This window comes from Manacus candei, unplaced genomic scaffold (genome assembly GCF_025592945.1).
Source record: "Manacus candei isolate 608988 ecotype Guabito, Panama unplaced genomic scaffold, ASM2559294v1 h1tg000246l, whole genome shotgun sequence".
NCBI lineage: Eukaryota > Metazoa > Chordata > Aves > Passeriformes > Pipridae > Manacus > Manacus candei.
The window spans coordinates 13,918-33,008 of NW_026138294.1; the positions used below are offsets into that span (position 1 = coordinate 13,918).

The window sequence follows — 19,091 nt, forward strand, 5'->3', positions numbered from 1 at the left end:
GGAGGCTGAAGGGGTGTTTGGGGGGGTGACACTCGTGTGACACTGTCCTCTGTCCCCTGTTGTGTACAGGGGGTGTTTTGGGGGGGTCTGTGAGGACTGAAGGGCTGTTTGGGGGGGTGACACCCATTGTGACACTGTCCCCTGGTGTGTACAGGGGGTGTTTGGGGGGTCTGTGAGGGCTGAAGGGCTGTTTGGGGGGGTGACACTCGTGTGACACTGTGCTCTGTCCCCAGCCTGGGGTAGGGGGGTGTTTGGGGGGTCTGTGAGGGCTGAAGGGCTGTTTGGGGGGTGACATTTGTGTGACACTGTCCCCTGTTGTGTACAGGGGGTGTTTGGGGGGTCTGTGAGGGCTGAAGGGCTGTTTGGGGGGGTGACACTCGTGTGACACTGTTCTCTGTCCCCAGCCTGGGGTAGGGGGGTGTTTGGGGGGTCTGTGAGGGCTGAAGGGCTGTTTGGGGGGATGACACCTGTGTGACACTGTCCTCTGTCCCCAGCCTGGTGTACAGGGGTGTTTGGGGGGGTCTTTGGGGGGTGACACCCATGTGACACTGTCTCCTCTCCCCAGCCTGGTGTACGGGGGCTCGCGGGGGTCCCACCCCGACCCCGACCTGCTGCACCGACAGCCCTACGGAGCCCCCCACCCTCTGCAGGGCTATGCTGCCAACCACCACCCCCCAGGTACGGCCCCGCGGGCACCCCGTGTCACCTGCTCTCACCTGCTGTCACCTGCTGTCACCTGCTGTCACCTGCTCTCACCTGCTGTCACCTACTGTCACCTGCTGTCACCTGCTGTCACCCCGTGTCACCCCGTCACAGCCACCGCCAGCTGCTGTCACCCCAGAACACTCTGGGGCACCCACTGTCCCCCCGTGTCACCCTGGGGGCACCCGGGGACACCCCCTGTCACCTGAGGGCACCCACTGTCACCCCATGATACCTTCTGTCACCTGCTGTCACCTGAGGGCACCTCCTGTCACCCCGTGTCACCCTGGGGGCACCCGGGGACACCCACTGTCACCTGAGGGCACCCATTGTCGCCCTGTGTCATCTCTTGTCACCCCATGTCACCCTGTGTCACCTGGGGACACCCGGGGACACCCACTGTCACCCTGTGTTATCTCCTGTCACCCTGTGTCACCTGGGGGCACCCGGGGACACCCACTGTCACCTGAGGGCACCCATTGTCACCCTGTGTTATCTCCTGTCATCACCCCGTGTCACCTGGGGGCACCCGGGGACACCCACTGTCACCTGAGGGCACCCATTGTCGCCCTGTGTCATCTCTTGTCACCCCATGTCACCCTGTGTCACCTGGGGACACCCGGGGACACCCACTGTCACCTGAGGGCACCCACTGTCACCCCATGATACCTTCTGTCACCCACTGTCACCTGAGGGCACCCACTGTCACCCTGTGTCACCTGGGGACACCCAAGGACACCCACTGTCACCTGAGGGCACCCACTGTCACCCTGTGTCACCTGGGGACACCCGGGGACACCCACTGTCACCCTGTGTTATCTCCTGTCACCCTGTGTCACCTGGAGGCACCTGGGGACACCCACTGTCACCTGAGGGCACCCATTGTCACCCTGTGTTATCTCCTGTCACCCTGTGTCACCTGGAGGCACCTGGGGACACCCACTGTCACCTGAGGGCACCCATTGTCACCCTGTGTTATCTCCTGTCACCCTGTGTCACCTGGGGACACCCAGGGACACCCACTGTCACCTGAGGGCACCCATTGTCATCCTGTGTTATCTCCTGTCACCCTTTGTCACCTGGGGACACCCAGGGACACCCACTGTCACCTGAGGGCAGCCATTGTCACCCTGTGTTATCTCCTGTCACCCTTTGTCACCTGGGGACACCCAGGGACACCCACTGTCACCTGAGGGCACCCATTGTCATCCTGTGTTATCTCCTGTCACCCTTTGTCACCTGGGGACACCCAGGGACACCCACTGTCACCTGAGGGCAGCCATTGTCACCCTGTGTTATCTCCTGTCACCCTGTGTCACCTGGGGGTACCCGGGGACACCCACTGTCACCCGAGGGCAGCCATTGTCACCCTGTGTTATCTCCTGTCATCTCCTGTCACCCTTTTTGTGCCCTCACATTTTCTGCCATTTTTTTCCCGCCATTTTTTTCTCTCACCTTTCCCTCTATTTTCCTCTCACATTTCCCTCCCTTTTCCCCTCACATTTCCCTCTATTTTCCCCTCACATTTCCCTCCCTTTTCCCCTCACATTTCCCTCCCTTTTCCTCTCACATTTCCCTCTATTTTCCCCTCACATTTCCTGCCGTTTCTGCCTCACATTTCCCATCCTTTTTTCCTCACATTTCCCGCCCCTTTCCCTCACATTTCCCTCCATTTCCCCTCACATTTCCCTCCCTTTTCCCCTCACATTTCTCTCCCTTTTCCCCTCACATTTCCGTCCCTTTTCCTCTCACATTTCCCTCCCTTTTTCCCTCACATTTCTCTCCTTTTCCCCTCACATTTCCCTCCCTTTTCCTCTCACATTTCCCTCCATTTTCCCCTCACATTTCCCTCTATTTTCCCCTCACATTTCCCTCTATTTTCCCCTCACATTTCCCTCCCTTTTCCCCTCACATTTCCCTCCCTTTTCCCCTCACATTTCCCTCTATTTTCCCCTCACATTTCCGTCCCTTTTCCCCTCACATTTCCCTCTATTTTCCCCTCACATTTCTGTCCCTTTTCCTCTCACATTTCCCTCCCTTTTTCCCTCACATTTCCCTCCTTTTCCCCTCACATTTCCCTCCCTTTTCCTCTCACATTTCCCTCCCTTTTCCCCTCACATTTCCCTCCTTTTCCCCTCACATTTCCCTCCCTTTTCCCCTCACATTTCCCTCCCTTTTCCCCTCACATTTCTCTCCTTTTCCCCTCACATTTCCCACCCCTTTCCCTCACCTTTCCCGCCCTTTTCGTGCCCTCACATTTCCCACCATTTTTCTCTGTCATGTTTCCCACCATTTCTTCTCACGTTTCCCTGTTTTTCTTCTCACATTTCCCACCTTTTTCCTCTCACATTTCTCTCCATTTTCCCTTCACCTTTTTCACTCTTTTCCCCTCACGTATCCCACCCCTTTCCCTCACCTTTCCCGCCCTTTTTGTGCCCTCACATTTTCCGCCATTTTTTCCCACCATTTTTCAATCACCTTTCCCTCCATTTTCCCCTCACATTTCTCACCCATTTCCCCTCACATTTCCCTCCATTTTCCCCTCACATTTCCCTCCATTTTCCCCTCACATTTCCCTCCATTTTCCCCTCACATTTCCCTCCATTTTCCCCTCACATTTCTCACCCATTTCCCCTCACATTTCCCTCCATTTCCCCCTCACATTTCCCTCCATTTCTCCCTCACGTTTCCCGCCCTTTTCCCCTCACGTTTCCCGCCCTTTTTGTGCCCTCACGTTTCCCGCCATTTTTTCCCCGCCATTTTTCTCTGTCATGTTTTCCATTATTGCTCTTCACATTTCTCTCCTTTTCCCCTTACATTTCTCGCCTTTTTTCCCTCACATTTCTTACCCTTTTCCTCCTGTTTACTGCCATTTTTTCTCACCATTTTTCTCTCTCGCATTTCCCATCCTTTTCCTCTCACATTTCCCTCCCTTTTCCCCACACATTTCCCACTTTTTTCTCTCACATTTCCCACTTTTTTCTCTCACATTTCCCACTTTTTTCTCTCACATTTCCCGCCCTTTTCCCCTCACGTTTCCCGCCATTTTCCTCTCACATTTCCCACCATTTTTCTTCTCACATTTCTCTCTCTTTTCCCCTCCCATTTCCCACTCGTTTCCCTTCACATTTCCCGCTGTTTTTCTTTCTCACATTTCCCTCCCTTTTCCCCTCACATTTCCCTCCCTTTTCCCCTCACATTTCCCTCCCTTTTCCCCTCACATTTCCCTCCCTTTTCCCCTCACATTTCTCTCCTTTTTTTGTCAAATTTCCCACTCTTTTTCTCTCACATTTCTCTCCATTTTCCCCTCACATTTCCCACCCGTTTTCCTCACATTTCTTGCCATTTTTTTGTGCCATCACCTTTCCCACCATTTTTTCTCTTACATTTCTCTTTATTTTCCTGCCCTTTTCCCCTCACCTTTCCCTCCATTTTCCCCTCACGTTTCCCTCCCTTTTCCCCTCACATTTCCCTCCATTCCCCTTCACATTTCCCTCCCTTTTCCCCTCACATTTCCCTCCCTTTCCCCCTCACATTTCCCTCCAATTTCCCCTCACATTTCCCTCCATTTTCCCCTCACGTTTCCCACCCTTTTCCCCTCACATTTCCCGCCATTTTCTCCTCACATTTCCCCCAATTTGGGGTCCAAACCCACCCCCTGCCCCCCAGTTTGGGGTCCACTCTCACCACAGCCCTTTGTCCCCACGTCACCGTGTCCCTGTGTCACCCTGACCTCACGTCACCCCTACCCCACAGTCCCTGTGTCACCCCACCCCAGTGTCCCTTTGTTCCCGTGTCACCCCAACCCCGTGTCCCTTTGTCACCCAACCCCACAGTCCCTGTGTCACCCCACCCCGTGTCCCTTTGTCTCCGTGTCACCCTGACCCCACGTCCCTTTGTCACCCCAACCCCGTGTCCCTGTGTCACCCGACCCTGTGTCCCTGTGTCCCTGCACTCCATCCATGTCCCCCCGCATGTCCCCATGTCTTGAGGAGTCTCTGAGGTGTCCCTGTGTCCCCAAGGTGTCCCTATGTCCCCAGGGTGTTCCCAAGGTGTGCCCAAGGTGTCCCAAGGTGTCCCCATGTCCCCAGGGTGTCCCCAGGGTGTCCCCAAGGTGTCCCCATGTCCCCAGGGTGTCCCCAAGGTGTCCCTTGTCCCTGGGGGGCCACAGCCATGGTGTCCCCAAGGTGTCCCCATGTCCCCGTGGTGTCCCCGCGGTGTCCCCACGGTGCCCCCTTGGTGTCCCCTTGGTGTCCCCTTGGTCTCCCCGTGTCCCCTTGGTGTCCCCATGTCCCCTTGGTGTCCCCGTGGTGTCCCCATGTCCCCCCGATGTCCCCGCGATGTCCCCGTGGTGTCCCCACGGTGTCCCCGTGTCCCTGAGGTCTCCCCTTGGTGTCCCCGTGGTGTCCCCACGATGTCCCCACGATGTCCCCATGATGTCCCCACGATGTCCCCGCGGTGTCCCCTTGCTGTCCCCATGTCCCCTTGGTGTCCCCACGATGTCCCCTTGGTGTCCCCACGATGTCCCCGCGGTGTCCCCACGGTGTCCCCGTGTCCCCTTGGTCTCCCCGTGGTGTCCCCCCGATGTCCCCGCGGTGTCCCCACGGTCTCCCCATGATGTCCCCTCGATGCCCCCGCGGTGTCCCTGAGGTCTCCCCGTGTCCCCTTGGTGTCCCCATGTCCCCGCGGTGTCCCCACGATGTCCCCACGATGTCCCCGCGGTGTCCGCATGTCCCCACGATGTCCCCGTGGTGTCCCCATGATGTCCCCTTGGTGTCCCCGTGATCTCCCTGCCATGTCCCCGTGGTGTCCCCGTGGTGTCCCCGTGGTGTCCCCTTGGTGTCCCCATGTCCCTGCGGTGTCCCCCCGATGTCCCCGTGGTGTCCTCATGTCCCCAAGGTGTCCCCATGTCCCCGCGGTATCCCCCTTGGTGTCCCCTTGGTGTCCCCTTGGTGTCCCCGTGGTGTCCCCATGTCCCTGTGGTGTCCCCGTGGTGTCCCCCCGATGTCCCCTTGGTGTCCCCGTGGTGTCCCCTTGGTCTCCTCTTGGTGTCCCCATGTCCCCATGATATCCCCATGTCCCTGTGGTGTCCCCAAGGTGTCCCCATGTCCCCGCGGTGTCCCCACGGTGTCCCCAAGGTGTCCCTGAGGTCTCCCCTTGGTGTCCCCATGTCCCCATGTCCCCGCGGTGTCCCCACGGTGCCCCCTTGGTGTCCCCTTGGTGTCCCCTTGGTCTCCCCGTGTCCCCTTGGTGTCCCCATGGTGTCCCCACGGTGTCCCCATGGTGTCCCCGTGTCCCCTTCGTGTCCCCATGTCCCCATGATGTCCCCATGGTGTCCCCACGGTGTCCCCGTGGTGTCCCCATGTCCCCTTGGTGTCCCCGTGGTGTCCCCACGATGTCCCCACGATGTCCCCTTGGTCTCCCCTTGGTGTCCCCTTGGTGTCCCCGCGATGTCCCCACGATGTCCCCGTGGTGTCCCCATGATGTCCCCTTGGTGTCCCTATGATGTCCCCCCGATGCCCCCGCGGTGTCCCCACGGTGCCCCCGTGTCCCTGAGGTCTCCCCTTGGTGTCCCCATGTCCCCGCGGTGTCCCCCCGATGCCCCCGCGGTGTCCCCACGGTGCCCCCCCGATGTCCCCGCGATGTCCCCATGTCCCCACGGTGCCCCCGTGCCCGCAGGGCTGTCGGGGCTCTTCGAGACGGGGCTGCACCACGCGGGCGGGGCGGCCCCCGACGCCTCGGTGATGAACCTCATCTCGGCGCTGGAGTCGCGCGGGCCCCAGCCCGGCCCCTCGGCCTCCTCCCTGCTCTCCCAGTTCCGCACCCCCTCCTGGCAGACCGGTGGGTCTGGGGGGGCTCTACCCCGGCCAGGGGGGGCTGGAACCGAGGGGGGGCCCGGGGGGGGTCATTTGTGGTTTTGAGGGGCTCTTATCCTGCACCGGGGGGTCCTGGTTCTGAGTGTTGTGTCCTTCGGGGGTTGTTCTGCCCTTGGGGGGGGTCTCATCCTGCACTGGGGGGATTGTTCTGCCATTGGGGGGCTTGTTCTGCCCTTGGGGGGGTCTCATCCTGCACTGGGGGGTCTTGGTTCTGAGTGTTGTGTCCTTCAGGGGGTTTGTTCTGCCCTTGGGGGGTCTCATCCTGCACTGGGGGGATTGTTCTGCCCTTGGGGGGGTCTTGGGTCTTATCCTGCACTGGGGGGCTCGTTCTGCCCTTGGGGGGCTTGTTCTGCCCTTGGGGGGGGTCTCATCCTGCACTGGGGGGATTGTTCTGCCCTTGGGGGGCTTGTTCTGCCCTTGGGGGGGTCTCATCCTGCACTGGGGGGATTGTTCTGCCCTTGGGGGGGTCTTGGGTCTCATCCTGCACTGGGGGGCTCGTTCTGCCCTTGGGGGGCTTGTTCTGCCCTTGGGGGGGTCTCATACTGCACTGGGGGGCTTGTTCTGTCCTTGGGGGGGTCTGGGGTCTTATCCTGCACTGGGGGGTCCTGGTTCTGAGTGTTGTGTCCTTTGGGGGTTGTTCTGCCCTTGGGGGGGTCTCATCCTGCACTGGGGGGTTTGTTCTGCCCTTGGGGGGTCTCATCCTGCACTGGGGGGCTTGTTCTGCCCTTGGGGGGTCTCATCCTGCACTGGGGCGTTTGTCCTGCCCTTGGGGGGGTCTCATCCTGCACTGGGGGATTTGTTCTGTCCTTCGGGGGGTCTTGGGTCTTATCCTGCACTGGGGGGCTTGTTCTGTCCTGGGGGGGTTTGTTCTGCCCTTGGGGGGGTCTCATCCTGCACTGGGGGGTTTGTTCTGCTCCGGGGGGGGTCCCCACTTACCTCAGGGCCCCCATACTTGTGGGAGGGGGGAGGTGCCCGATTACCCACAGGGGGTCCCCCTGTACCCCAGGGACCTTCTGCTTACCCTGGGGGGGGTCCCCACTTACCCCAGGGTGTCCCTACCTACCCCAGGGGGGTCCCTACTTACCCCAGGGGGGTCCCTACTTACCCCAAAGGGGGTCCCCACTTACCTCAGGGGGTCCCTACTTGCCCCAGAGGAGTCTCTGCCTACCCCAGGGGTGTCTCTACCTACTGCAGGGGGTCCCTACTTACCCCAGAGAAGTCTCTACCCGCCCCAGGAGGGTCCCCACTTACCCCAGAGAAGTCTGTACCCACCCCAGGGGGTCCCCACTTACCCCAGGGGGTTCCTACTTACCTCAGAGAGATCTTTACCCACCCCAGGAGGGTCCCCACTTACCCCAGGGTGTCCCCACTAACCCCAGAGAAGTCTGTACCCACCCCAGGAGGGTCCCCACTTCCCCCTGGAGGGTCCCCATTTACCCTGGGGGGTCTCTACTTACCTCAGAGAGATCTTTACCCACTCCAGGAGGGTCCCCACTGACCCCAGGAGGGTCCCCCCTTACCCCAGAGGGTCTCTACTTACCTCAGAGAGATCTTTACCCACCCCAGGAGGGTCCCCACTCACCCCAGGGGGTCTCTACTTACCCCAGAGAAGTCTGTACCCACTCTAGGAGTGTCCCCACTTACCCCAGGAGGGTCCCCACTTACCCCAGAGGGTCCCTACTTACCTCAGAGAGGTCTTTACCCACTCCAGGAGGGTCCCCACTTACCCCAGAGAAGTCTGTACCCACCCCAGGAGGGTCCCCACTCACCCCAGAGGGTCTCTACTTACCTCAGAGAGATCTTTACCCACCCCAGGAGGGTTCCCACTCACCCCAGGAGGGTCCCCACTTACCCCAGAGGGTCTCTACTTACCTCAGAGAGATCTTTACCCACTCCAGGAGGGTCCCCACTTACCCCAGGGGGTCTCTACTTACCCCAGAGGAGTCTGTACCCACCCCAGGGGGTCCCTACTTACCTCAGAGAAGTCTGTACCCACCCCAGGAGGGTCCCCACTTACCCCAGGAGAGTCCCCACTCACCCCAGGAGGGTCCCCACTTACCCCAGAGGGTCCCCACTTACCCCAGAGAAGTCTCTACCCACCCCAGGAGGGTCCCCACTCACCCCAGGAGCGTCCCCATTTACCCTGGGGGGTCTCTACTTACCTCAGAGAGCTCTTTACCCACCCCAGGAGGGCCCCCACTTACCCCAGGGGGTCCCCACTTACCCCAGAGGAGTCTGTACCCACCCCAGGAGGGTCCACACTTACCCCCGGGGGTTCCTACTTACCCCAGAGAAGTCTCTACCCCCCCCCAGGAGGGTCCCCCCTCACCCCAGAGCCCTCTCCCTGTCCCCCACCCCCCAAAATCCCCCCGTGACCCCCGTGTCCCCCCTCCCCAGCCATGCACACGCCGGCCCCGGCCGAGCTCTTCATCTCGGGGGCCCTTCCCGGCTCGGGGACGTTCCCGTCGTCGTCGGCGCTCGGCCCTTACCAGCACCCGGCGTCCTTCGGGGGCCGCAGCTTCCCGGTGGGGTCCCCGCTGAGCCTGCCCGAGGCCGCCTTCAGCCCCGGCTCCAACGGGCTGCTGTCCCCGCACGACCCTCTGCTGCACATCAAGCCCGCCCAGCCCGCCGTGCCCTCCTCGCTGGGCTTCGAGCGCCTGGGCTCGGCCGTGCTGGGCTCGGCGCTGCCCGCCCAGACCCCCCCGTACCGCCCGGCTCCCAGTTCGTCCCAGTTCAACCTGCTGTCGGCCCCGCTGCCCGCCGAGCAGCCCCCCCAGCTCTACAACGCGCCCGTTTTTGGGGGGGCGGGAGCGGCGGCGGCGGCGGGCGGCGCGGCGGGGGGGGGCGGCGGCGACCGGGCCATATCGCGACAGGACAGCGTCATCAAGCACTACCAGCGGCCCGGGGGGGCCCAGCCCCAGCTGCCCCCCGCGCCGCCCCCCCCCCCCGGCCCACAGCCTGCAGCACTACCTGAGCTGCGGGGGCTCCTACCAGCAGGTGCCCCCCCACCGCGCCCCCCTGTCCTGCAGCCCCCTGGGCGACCAGTCGCCCGCCAGCTCCGAGGGCTCCCAGCAGCCCCCCAAGGCCGCGCCGCCCCCCCCGCCCCCCCCTCCGCCGGCCCCCCGGCCCGAGCCGGGCTACCGGCCCATCATCCAGTCGCCCGCCTACTCGGGGGGCAGCGCGGGGGGCAACGGGGCGGCGGCCCCGGGGGGCGGCGGCGGCGCGGGGGGGGGCAAGTCCAAGAGCTACTCGGCGTCGCGGCAGCCGCCCCCCCGCTCCACCAACACCCCCAAGTGCCAGAGCGGCTACACCCCCGGCACCCCCAAGCCCAGCTCCGTCATCGCCAGCCAGTCGCCCGCCTACTCGCCCGGGCAGCCCCCCCAGAGCCTGCTGGCCATGGGGGGGGCCCCGGGCTACAGCGGCCCCCCGGGGGCCCCCCCGAGCCTGGGCGGGGGGGCGCAGCCCGCGGGGGGGTTCGCGGGCGGGCAGGGCGGGGAGCTGGGGGGCAAAGCCCCCGCTTACCAGGGCGGGGGGCAGGGGGCGGCGCAGGGGGGGCTGCAGCCCTGCGTCAGCGGGGGGGGCACCTACTCGCCCGAGCAGCTCCAGGCGCTGCCCTACGCGGTGCAGCCCGAGGGCGGCCAGGCCGGGGGCTACGGCCCGCCGGCCCCCTCGCAGGGGCTGCCCACCGCCAGCCCCTCGCTCACCTACAGCACCGGCCACTCGCCCGCCATGCCCCCCGGGCCCCCCCTGCCCTACGCCGGCCTGGGGGGCTCCAGCCCCTCGCCCATCATCCGCCCGCTGCAGTCGCCGCCGGCCGCGCGGCCCCAGAGCGGCGCGTCCCCGGGGCAGTCCCAGAAGTACCTGGGCTCGGTGCTGTCCCCCTCCTTCATGGGCCCCCCCCAGGCCTACGGGGGGGCCCCGGGCGGGGGCCTGGAGCGGCCGCCGCCCCCTCCCCAGCCCGGGGCGCCGCCGGGCGCTTTCGGGAAGGGGGCGAAGGGGGACGCCGAGCAGCTGCTGGCGGCCGAGCGCAGCGAGGACGAGGATTTCCTCATCCAGCACCTCCTGCAGGCGCCCAGCCCGCCCCGCGAGGGGCTGGGGGGCTGCGAGGAGCGCGGGGGGGCCGCCAAGGCGCTGGGGGGGTACGGGGGGGGCGCTGGGCAAGGAGGAGAGGTACCAGCTGCAGAGCGTCATCCGCCCCAACTCCAACCTGGAGGCGCCGCTGGAGCTGGCGCTGCTCAAGGAGAAGAAGAAGCCCGAGCGGGGCAAGGAGTTCCGGGGCTCCGCCGGGGGGGCGGGCGGCGGCGGCGGGGGGGGCGAGGGCCTGGCGGCCACCTCGGTGGTGCACTACGGCCACCAGCCCCCCCCGGGCGGGCTGGACTCGTACGAGCTGCAGAAGAAGCCCCCCGAGCCGCAGCAGCAGCAGCAGCAGCAGCAGCAGCAGCACCTGCCCGGCGGGAAGGAGCTGGGGCAGCCCCCGCCGCCGCCCCCCCCGCACTCCTACCTGCCCAAGACCCCCGAGCACGGCCGGGGGGGGCTGGTGGGCGAGGGGCCCCCCCTGGAGCCCCACAACCTGCTGCTGGACCCCCCGCCCGAGCTGGGGGGGTCCCTGCTGCCCTCGGTGCTGACGCACACGCAGAGCCAGCTGCACCCCCGGCCCAAGGCGCGGCCCCCCGCCCTGGACGTTCACCTGCTGGAGCAGCAGCGCCGGATGCCCCCCCCGCCGCCGCCGCCGCCGCCCCCCCCGCAGCCCCCCGCGCCCCCCGCCGCCCCCCCGGCCGCCCCCCCGGCCGCCCCCTCCCCGCAGCTGCTGCTGGAGGCTCACCTGCACCAGGTGCGCTCGCAGGGGCTGGACCCCCAGGCCGGGCCCCCGCCGCTGCCCCCCGACTCCATGGAGGTGCTGCCCCCCCCGCAGGAGATCCAGGACTTCCTGGAGCCCCCCCTGGGGCTGGAGCAGCACCTGGGGCAGGGCGGGGGCGTGCAGGGCCCCCCCGGGCACCTGCTGGACCCCGAGGGGGGGGTCCCGGCCGTGCCCCCCGAGGCCAAGGACCAGTTCTCGGAGGGGGGCAGCCCGGCGGGGGGCAAGGGGCGCTTCGTGCCCCTCACCTCCATCTGCTTCCCGGACGCGCTGCTGCAGGACGAGGACCGCGGCTTCTTCCCGGGCATGGAGGACATGTTCGGGCCGCCCCCCGAGGACTTCCCCAAGCCCGCCGAGGACGAGGACGACGAAGGCCCCCACCCTCATCACCACCACCACCACCACCACCACCACCACCACCGGGGCGGGCTGGAGGGGCGGCCCGAGGGGCTGAAACCGCCGCCGGCCTACGACATGGGGCAGAGCTACCCCTCGTTCTGCCCCCAGGACGGGCCCCCCGGCGAGGGTCCCCCGCCCGGGGCGCTGGGGCTGGAGCCCCCCAAGCACGAGCTGCCGTCCACGGTCAACGCGGAGCCGCTGGGGCTCATCCAGAGCACCGGGGACCCCCCCAAAGCCCCCCCGCCGCCTCCGCCCCCGCCGCCGCTCAGCACCCCGCTGTTCTGCTCCTCCAAGCCCAAGAAGCTGCTCAAGACGTCGTCCTTCCACCTGCTGCGGCGCCGCGAGCCCTTCCCGCCGCCCAAGAAGACGTACGCGCAGGAGTACGAGTTCCAGGACGACGAGGACAAGGCCGACGTGCCCGCCGACATCCGCCTCAACTCCCGCCGCCTGCCCGACCTGCTGCCCGACCTCATCTCCAGCTGCCGCCGCGCCCCCCCTCGCCCCCATGGGCGACATCGACTTCTGCCCCCCTCACCCCGGCGCCCACCACCACCCGCACCACCAGCACCCCGCCGGTGCCGCCGCCGGCGCCGGCGCCGCCGCCGGCCCCAAGAAGCGCGGCCGCAAACCCACCAAGCCCAAGCGAGAGGGGCCCCCCCGGCCCCGCGGCCGCCCCCGCATCCGGCCCCTGGAGCCCCCCGGCTTCACCGACGGCGCCAAGAGGCCGCGGGGACGGGGCAGAGGGCGCGGCAAGAGGGCGGCGGACGAGGCCGACGGCGCCGAGCCGCTCAAGCCGCTCAAGGTGAGGGGGACGGGGGGGGTCTGGGGTTTGCTGAATGGTGCCAGAACGGTTCAGGGTTGGAGGTAAAGGTGACTGGGAGGGTCTCAAGGTGGGAATTTGGGGGGTTTGGGGTGGTTTGGGGGCTACAAATGGTCCCAAAATGGCTCAAAGTTGGAGGTAAAGGTGACTGGGAGGCCCTCAAGGTGGAGATTTGGGGGGTTTGGGGTGGTTTGGGGGCTTCAAATGGTCCCAAAATGGTTCAAAGTTGGAGATAAAGGTGACTTGGAGGCCCTCAGGGAGAGGATTTGGGGGGGTCTTGGGGTGTTTGGGGCAGTTTGGGGGTTTCTTGGTGGTTTGATGGTCCTCAAATGGTCCCAAAATGGCTCAAAGTTGGAGATAAAGGTGACTGGGAGGGCCTCAAGGTGGGAATTTGGGGGGTTTGGGGTGGTTTGGGGGCTACAAATGGTCCCAAAATGGTTCAAAGTTGGAGGTAAAGGTGAGTTGGGTCCCTCAGGGTGGGAATTTGGGGGGTTTGGGGTGGTTTGGGGGCTTCAAATGGTCCCAAAGTGGCTCAAAGTTGGAGATGAAGGTGAGTTGGAGGCCCTCAAGGTGAGGATTTGGGGGACGGGGCAGAGGGCACGGCAAGAGGGCGGCGGACGAGGCCGACGGCGCCGAGCCGCTCAAGCCGCTCAAGGTGAGGGGGACGGGGGGGTAAAGGGGGGGGTTTGGGGGCTCCCCGGGGTTTGCTGAGCCTCAAACAGTGACAGAATGGTTCAGGGTTGGAGGTAAAGGTGACTGGGAGGGCCTCAGGGTAAGGATTTAGGGCTTTAGGGGGGTTCGAGGGCTTCAAATAGTCCCAAAATGTCTTCAAATGGTCCCCAAATGCCCCAAAACTGCAGATAAATGTGACTTGGAGGCCCTCAAGGTGAGGATCTGGAGGGTCTTGGGAGGTGGATAAAGGGGTGTTTGGGGGCTCCCCATGGTTTCCTGTCTTCAAATGGTCTTCAAAATGGCCCCAAAATGCCCCAAATTTGGAGGTAGAGGTGGCTTGGAGGCCCTCAAGGTGAGGATTTGGGGGACTTGGGGTGTTTGGGGGTTTGTTGGTGGTTTGATGCTCCTCAACTGGTCTTCCAATTGGCCCCAAAATGCCCCAAAACTGGAGATAAAGGTGCCTTGGAGGCCCTCAAGGTGAGGATTTGGGGGCCTTGCATTGTTTGGGGGTGGGTAAGGGGGTGTTTGGGGGCTCCCTGGGGTTTGCTGAACCTCAAATGGTGCCAGAATGGTTCAGGGTTGGAGGTAAAGGTGACTGGGAGGGCCTCAAGGTGGGGATTTGGGGGGTTTGGGGTGGTTTGGGGGCTTCAAATGGTCCCAAAATGGTTCAAAGTTGGAGGTAAAGGTGACTTGGAGGCCCTCAGGGTGGGAATTTGGGGGGTTTGGGGTGGTTTGGGGGCTTCAAATGGTCCCAAAATGGTTCAAAGTTGGAGATAAAGGTGACTTGGAGGGCCTCAAGGTGAGGATTTGGGGGACGGGGCAAGAGGGCGGCGGACGAGGCCGACGGCGCCGAGCCGCTCAAGCCGCTCAAGGTGAGGGGGACAGGGGGGGTCTGGGGGGTAAAGGGGGGGGTTTGGGGGCTTCAAATGGTCCCCAAATGGTTCAAAGTTGGAGGTAAAGGTGACTTGGAGGGTCTTAAGGTGGGAATTTGGGGGCTGGGGGGTCTTGGGGGCTGTTTGAGGTGGTTTTGGGGCTTCAGATGGTCCCAAAATGCCCCAAAACAGGAGATAAAGGTGACTTGGAGACCCTCAGGTGAGGATTTGGGGGGTTTGAGGTGGTTTTGGGGCTTCAAATGGTCCCAAAATGCCCCAAAACTGGAGCTAGAGGTGAGTTGGGTCCCTCAAGGGGAGGATTTGGTGGGGAATTGGGGTGTTTGGGGCAGTTTGGGGGGTTGTTGGTGGTTTGATGGTCCTCAAATGGTCCCGAAATGGCCCAAAACTGGAGATAAAGGTGACTTGGAGGCCCTGAAGGTGGGAGTTTGGGGGAATTTGGGAGGTTTGGGGGCTTCAAATGGTCCCAAAATGGCTCAAAATTGGAGATAAAGGTGAGTTGGAGGCCCTCAGGGTGAGGATTTGGGGGGTTTGAGGGCTTCAAATGATCCCAAAATGGCTCAAAGTTGGAGGTAAAGGTGACTTGGAGACCCCCAAGGTGAGGATTTGGGGGACTTGGGGTGTTTGGGGGCTTCAAATGGTCCCAAAATGGTTCAAAGTTGGAGGTAAAGGTGAGCTGGAGGCCCTCAGGGTGGGAATTTGGGGGGTTTGGGGTGGTTTGGGGACTTCAAATGGTCCCCAAATGGTTCAAAGTTGGAGATAAAGGTGAGTTGGAGGCCCTCAGGGTGAGGATTTGGGGGACGGGGCAAGAGGGCGGCGGACGAGGCCGACGGCGCCGAGCCGCTCAAGCCGCTCAAGGTGAGGGGGACGGGGGGGTAAAGGGGGGGGTTTGGGGGCTTCAAATGGTCCCAAAATGGTTCAAAGTTGGAGATAAAGGTGAGCTGGAGGCCCTCAAGGTGGGAATTTGGGGGCTGGGGGGTCTTGGGGGCTGTTTGAGGTGGTTTTGGGGCTTCAGATGGTCCCAAAATGCCCCAAAACAGGAGATAAAGGTGAGTTGGAGACCCTCAGGTGAGGATTTGAGAGGTTTGGGGGCTTCAAATGGTCCCAAAATGGCCCAAAACAGGAGATAAAGTTGACTTGGAGACCCTCAGGTGAGGATTTGGGGGAATTGGGGTGTTTGAGGCAGTTTGGGGGGTTGTTGGTGGTTTGATGGTCCTCAAATGGTCCCAAAATGGTTCAAAGTTGGAGATAAAGGTGACTTGGAGACCCTCAGGTGAGGATTTGGGGGGGTTGGGGTGGTTTGGGGGCTTCAAATGGTCCCCAAATGCCCCAAAACTGGAGATGGAGGTGAGTTGGGTCCCTCAAGGGGAGGATTTGGGGGGTCTTGGGGGGTGTTTGAGGTGGTTTTGGGGCTTCAAATGGTCCCCAAATGCCCCAAAACTGGAGATAAAGGTGAGTTGGGTCCCTCAAGGGGAGGATTTGGGGGGTCTTGGGGGGTGTTTGAGGTGGTTTTGGGGCTCCCCGGGGTTTGTTGCCCCCCAAATGGTTCCAAAATGGCCCCAAACTGGAGATAAAGGGGAGTTGGGTCCCTCAAGGGGAGGGTTTGGGATTTGGGGGGTCTTGGGGGGTGTTTGAGGTGGTTTTGGGGCTCCCCGGGGTTCGTTGCCCCCCAAATGGCCCCAAAATGCCCCAAAACTGGAGATGGAGGTGAGTTGGGGCCCTCAAGGGGAGGATTTGGGGGAATTGGAGGCTTCAAATGGTCCCAAAATGCCCCAAAACTGGAGATGGAGGTGAGTTGGGGCCCTCAAGGGGAGGATTTGGGGGGTTTGGGGGATCTTGGGGGGTGTTTGAGGTGGTTTTGGGGCTTCAAATGGTCCCAAAATGCCCCAAAATTGGAGATAAAGGTGAGTTGAGTCCCTCAAGGGGAGGATTTGGGGGGTTTGGGGTGGTTTGGGGGCTTCAAATGGTCCCAAAATGGTTCAAAGTTGGAGGTAAAGGTGACTTGGAGGCCCTCAGGGTGGGAATTTGGGGGGTTTGGGGTGGTTTGGGGGCTTCAAATGGTCCCCAAATGGCCTAAAGTTGGAGATAAAGGTGAGCTGGAGGCCCTCAGGGTGAGGATTTGGGGCACTTGGGGTGTTTGGGGCAGTTTGGGGGTTTCTTGGTGGTTTCATGGTCCTCAAATGGTCCCAAAATGGATCAAAGTTGGAGGTAAAGGTGACTTGGAGGCCCTCAGGGTGGGGATTTGGGGGACTTGGGGTGTTTGGGGGCTTCAAATGGTCCCAAAATGGCTCAAAATTGGAGGTAAAGGTGACTTGGGTACCTCAAGGGGAGGATTTGGGGGGTTTTGGGGCTTCAAATGGTCCCAAAATGGCCCAAAACTGGAGATAAAGGTGACTTGGAGGCCCTCAAGGGGAGGATTTGGGGGACTTGGGGTGGTTTGAGGGCTTCAAATGGTCCCCAAATGCCCCAAAACTGGATCTAGAGTTGAGTTGGGTCCCTCAAGGGGAGGATTTGGGGGGTCTTGGGGTGTTTGGAGGTGGTTTTGGGGCTTCAAATGGTCCCCAAATGCCCCAAAACTGGAGATAAAGGTGACTTGGGGCCCTCAAGGGGAGGATTTGGGGGGGTTGGGGTGGTTTGGGGGCTTCAAATGGTCCCCAAATGCCCCAAAACTGGAGATAAAGGTGAGTTGGGTCCCTCAAGGTGAGGGTTTGGGGGGTTTGGGGGCTTCAAATGGTCCCAAAATGGCCCAAAATTGGAGATAAAGGTGACTTGGAGACCCTCAGGTGAGGATTTGGGGGACTTGGGGTGGTTTTGGGGCTTCAAATGGTCCCCAAAATGCCCCAAAACTGGAGATGGAGGTGAGTTGGGTCCCTCAGGGTGAGGATTTGGGGGGGTTGGGGGGTCTTGGGGGGTGTTTGAGGTGGTTTTGGGGCTTCAAATGGTCCCCAAATGCCCCAAAACTGGAGATGGAGGTGAGTTGGGTCCCTCAAGGGGAGGATTTGGGGGGTCTTGGGGGGTGTTTGAGGTGGTTTTGGGGCTCCCCGGGGTTCGTTGCCCCCCAAATGGTCCCCAAATGCCCCAAAATTGGGGTTTTCAGTGACCTGGAGACCCTCCAGGGGAAGGGCTGGGGACAAGGGGAGGTCCTGGGGGACACTGGGGGGGTCACTGGGGGTACTGGGGGGTCACTGGGGGGTCACTGGGGGACACTGGGGGACACTGGTGGTACTGGGAGCCATGGGGGGGTCACTGGTGGTACTGGGGGGTCACTGGGGGTCACTGGGGGGTCACTGATGGTACTGGGGGGTCACTGGGGGTCACTGGGGGGTCACTGGGGGACACTGGGGGGTCACTGGGGGGTCATTGAGGGTCACTGGGGGGTCACTGATGGTACTGGGGGGGTCACTGGGGGTCACTGGTGGTACTGGGGGGTCACTGGGGGGTCACTGGTGATACTGGGGGGGTCACTGGGGGTCACTGGGGGTCACTGGTGGTACTGGGGAGTCACTGAGGGTCACTGGGGGGTCACTGGTCCATCCTGGGCCCCCCCAGATCAAACTGGTCGTGTCCAAGGGGGGTCACTGGTGGTACTGGGATTTATGGGGGGGTCACTGGGGGAGGTCACTGGTGATACTGGGGTGGTCACTGGTGGTACTGGGAGCTATGGGGGGGTCACTGGGGGTCACTGGTGGTACTGGGGATCACTGGGTGGATCACTGGTGGTACTGGGAGCTATGGGGGGGGGGTCACTGGTCCATCCTGGACCCCCCCAGCTCAAACTGGCCGTGTCCAGGGGGGGCCACTGGTGATACTGGGGTGGTCACTGGTGGTACTGGGGGATCACTGGTGGTCACTGGTGGTCACTGGGGGGGTCACAGGTGGTACTGGGAGCTATGGGGGGGTCACTGGGGGTCACTGGTCCATACTGGATCCCCCCAGCTCAAACTGGCTGTGTCCAGGGGTGCCACTGGTGTCACTGGGGTGGTCACTGGTGGTACTGGGAGCTGTGGGGGGGTCACTGGTGGTACTGGGGGGTCACTGGGGGTCACTGGTGGTACTGGGAGCTATGGGGGGGTCACTGGGGGTCACTGCCCCCCCCGCCCCTCCCCAACCCCCCCTTTTTCCCCCCCCCAGCTCAAACTGGCCATGTCTGGGGGGTCACTGGTGTCACTGGGGTGGTCACTGGTGGTACTGGGGGGGTCACTGGTGATACTGGGAGGGTCACAGGTGGTACTGGGAGCTATGGGGGGGTCACTGGTGATACTGGTGGTACTGGGAGCTATGGGGGGGTCACTGGTGGTACTGGGGGGGTCACAGGTGGTACTGGGGGGTCACTGGGGGACACTGAGGGGGTCACTGGTGGTACTGGGGGGTCACTGGGGAGTCACTGGGGGGTCACTGGTGGTACTGGGGGGTCACTGGGGGGTCACTGGTGGTACTGGGAGGGTCACAGGTGGTACTGGGATTTATGGGAGGGTCACTGGGGGGGTCACTGGTGATACTGGGAGGGTCACAGGTGGTACTGGGAGCTATGGGGGTGGGTCACTGATGGTACTGAGGGGTCACTGGTGATACTGGTGGTACTGGGAGCTATGGGGGGGTCACTGGTGGTACTGGGGGGGTCACTGGGGGTCACTACCCCCCCCGACCCCCCCTTTTCCCCCCCCCAGCTCAAACTGGCCGTGTCTGGGGGGAGTCACTGGTGTCACTGGGGTGGTCACTGGTGATACTGGGAGGGTCACTGGTGATACTGGGAGGGTCACTGGTGATACTGGGAGGGTCACAGGTGGTACTGGGAGCTATGGGGGGGTCACTGGTGGTACTGGGGGGGGTCACTGGTGATACTGGGATGGTCACAGGTGGTACTGGGAGCTATGGGG

General features: G+C 62.8%; 1 protein-coding gene and 2 long non-coding RNA genes across 4 annotated transcripts in view; 2 read left to right on the forward strand and 1 right to left on the reverse strand.

Annotated features, from left to right (window-relative positions):
* LOC127464624 (proline-rich protein 12-like) overlaps positions 1–19,091 on the forward strand; it is a gene marked incomplete at its 3' end in the record, with an annotated part of 36,632 nt that overhangs the window by 7,473 nt on the left and 10,068 nt on the right. Inside the window, 9 exon segments of the mRNA XM_051775039.1 lie at positions 566–678; positions 6,382–6,543; positions 8,976–9,511; positions 9,513–10,744; positions 10,746–11,313; positions 11,359–12,326; positions 12,328–12,634; positions 14,364–14,416; positions 14,999–15,072. Of these exon segments, the coding sequence (XP_051630999.1) occupies positions 566–678; positions 6,382–6,543; positions 8,976–9,511; positions 9,513–10,744; positions 10,746–11,313; positions 11,359–12,326; positions 12,328–12,634; positions 14,364–14,416; positions 14,999–15,072 (4,013 nt within the window).
* On the reverse strand, positions 1,069–3,404 carry LOC127464622 (uncharacterized). The gene is made up of 3 exons (XR_007901485.1): positions 3,213–3,404; positions 1,652–2,645; positions 1,069–1,168 (listed from the first exon to the last, which is right to left on the reverse strand). It is a non-coding gene; the product is annotated as an uncharacterized LOC127464622 (long non-coding RNA).
* Positions 15,627–16,986, forward strand: LOC127464623 (uncharacterized). 2 transcript variants are annotated; one of them, XR_007901486.1, is made up of 4 exons: positions 15,627–15,666; positions 15,922–16,004; positions 16,212–16,305; positions 16,803–16,986. It is a non-coding gene; the product is annotated as an uncharacterized LOC127464623 (long non-coding RNA). The 2 variants fall into 2 exon arrangements; XR_007901487.1 differs by lacking the exons at positions 15,627–15,666; positions 15,922–16,004 and adding an exon at positions 15,893–15,921.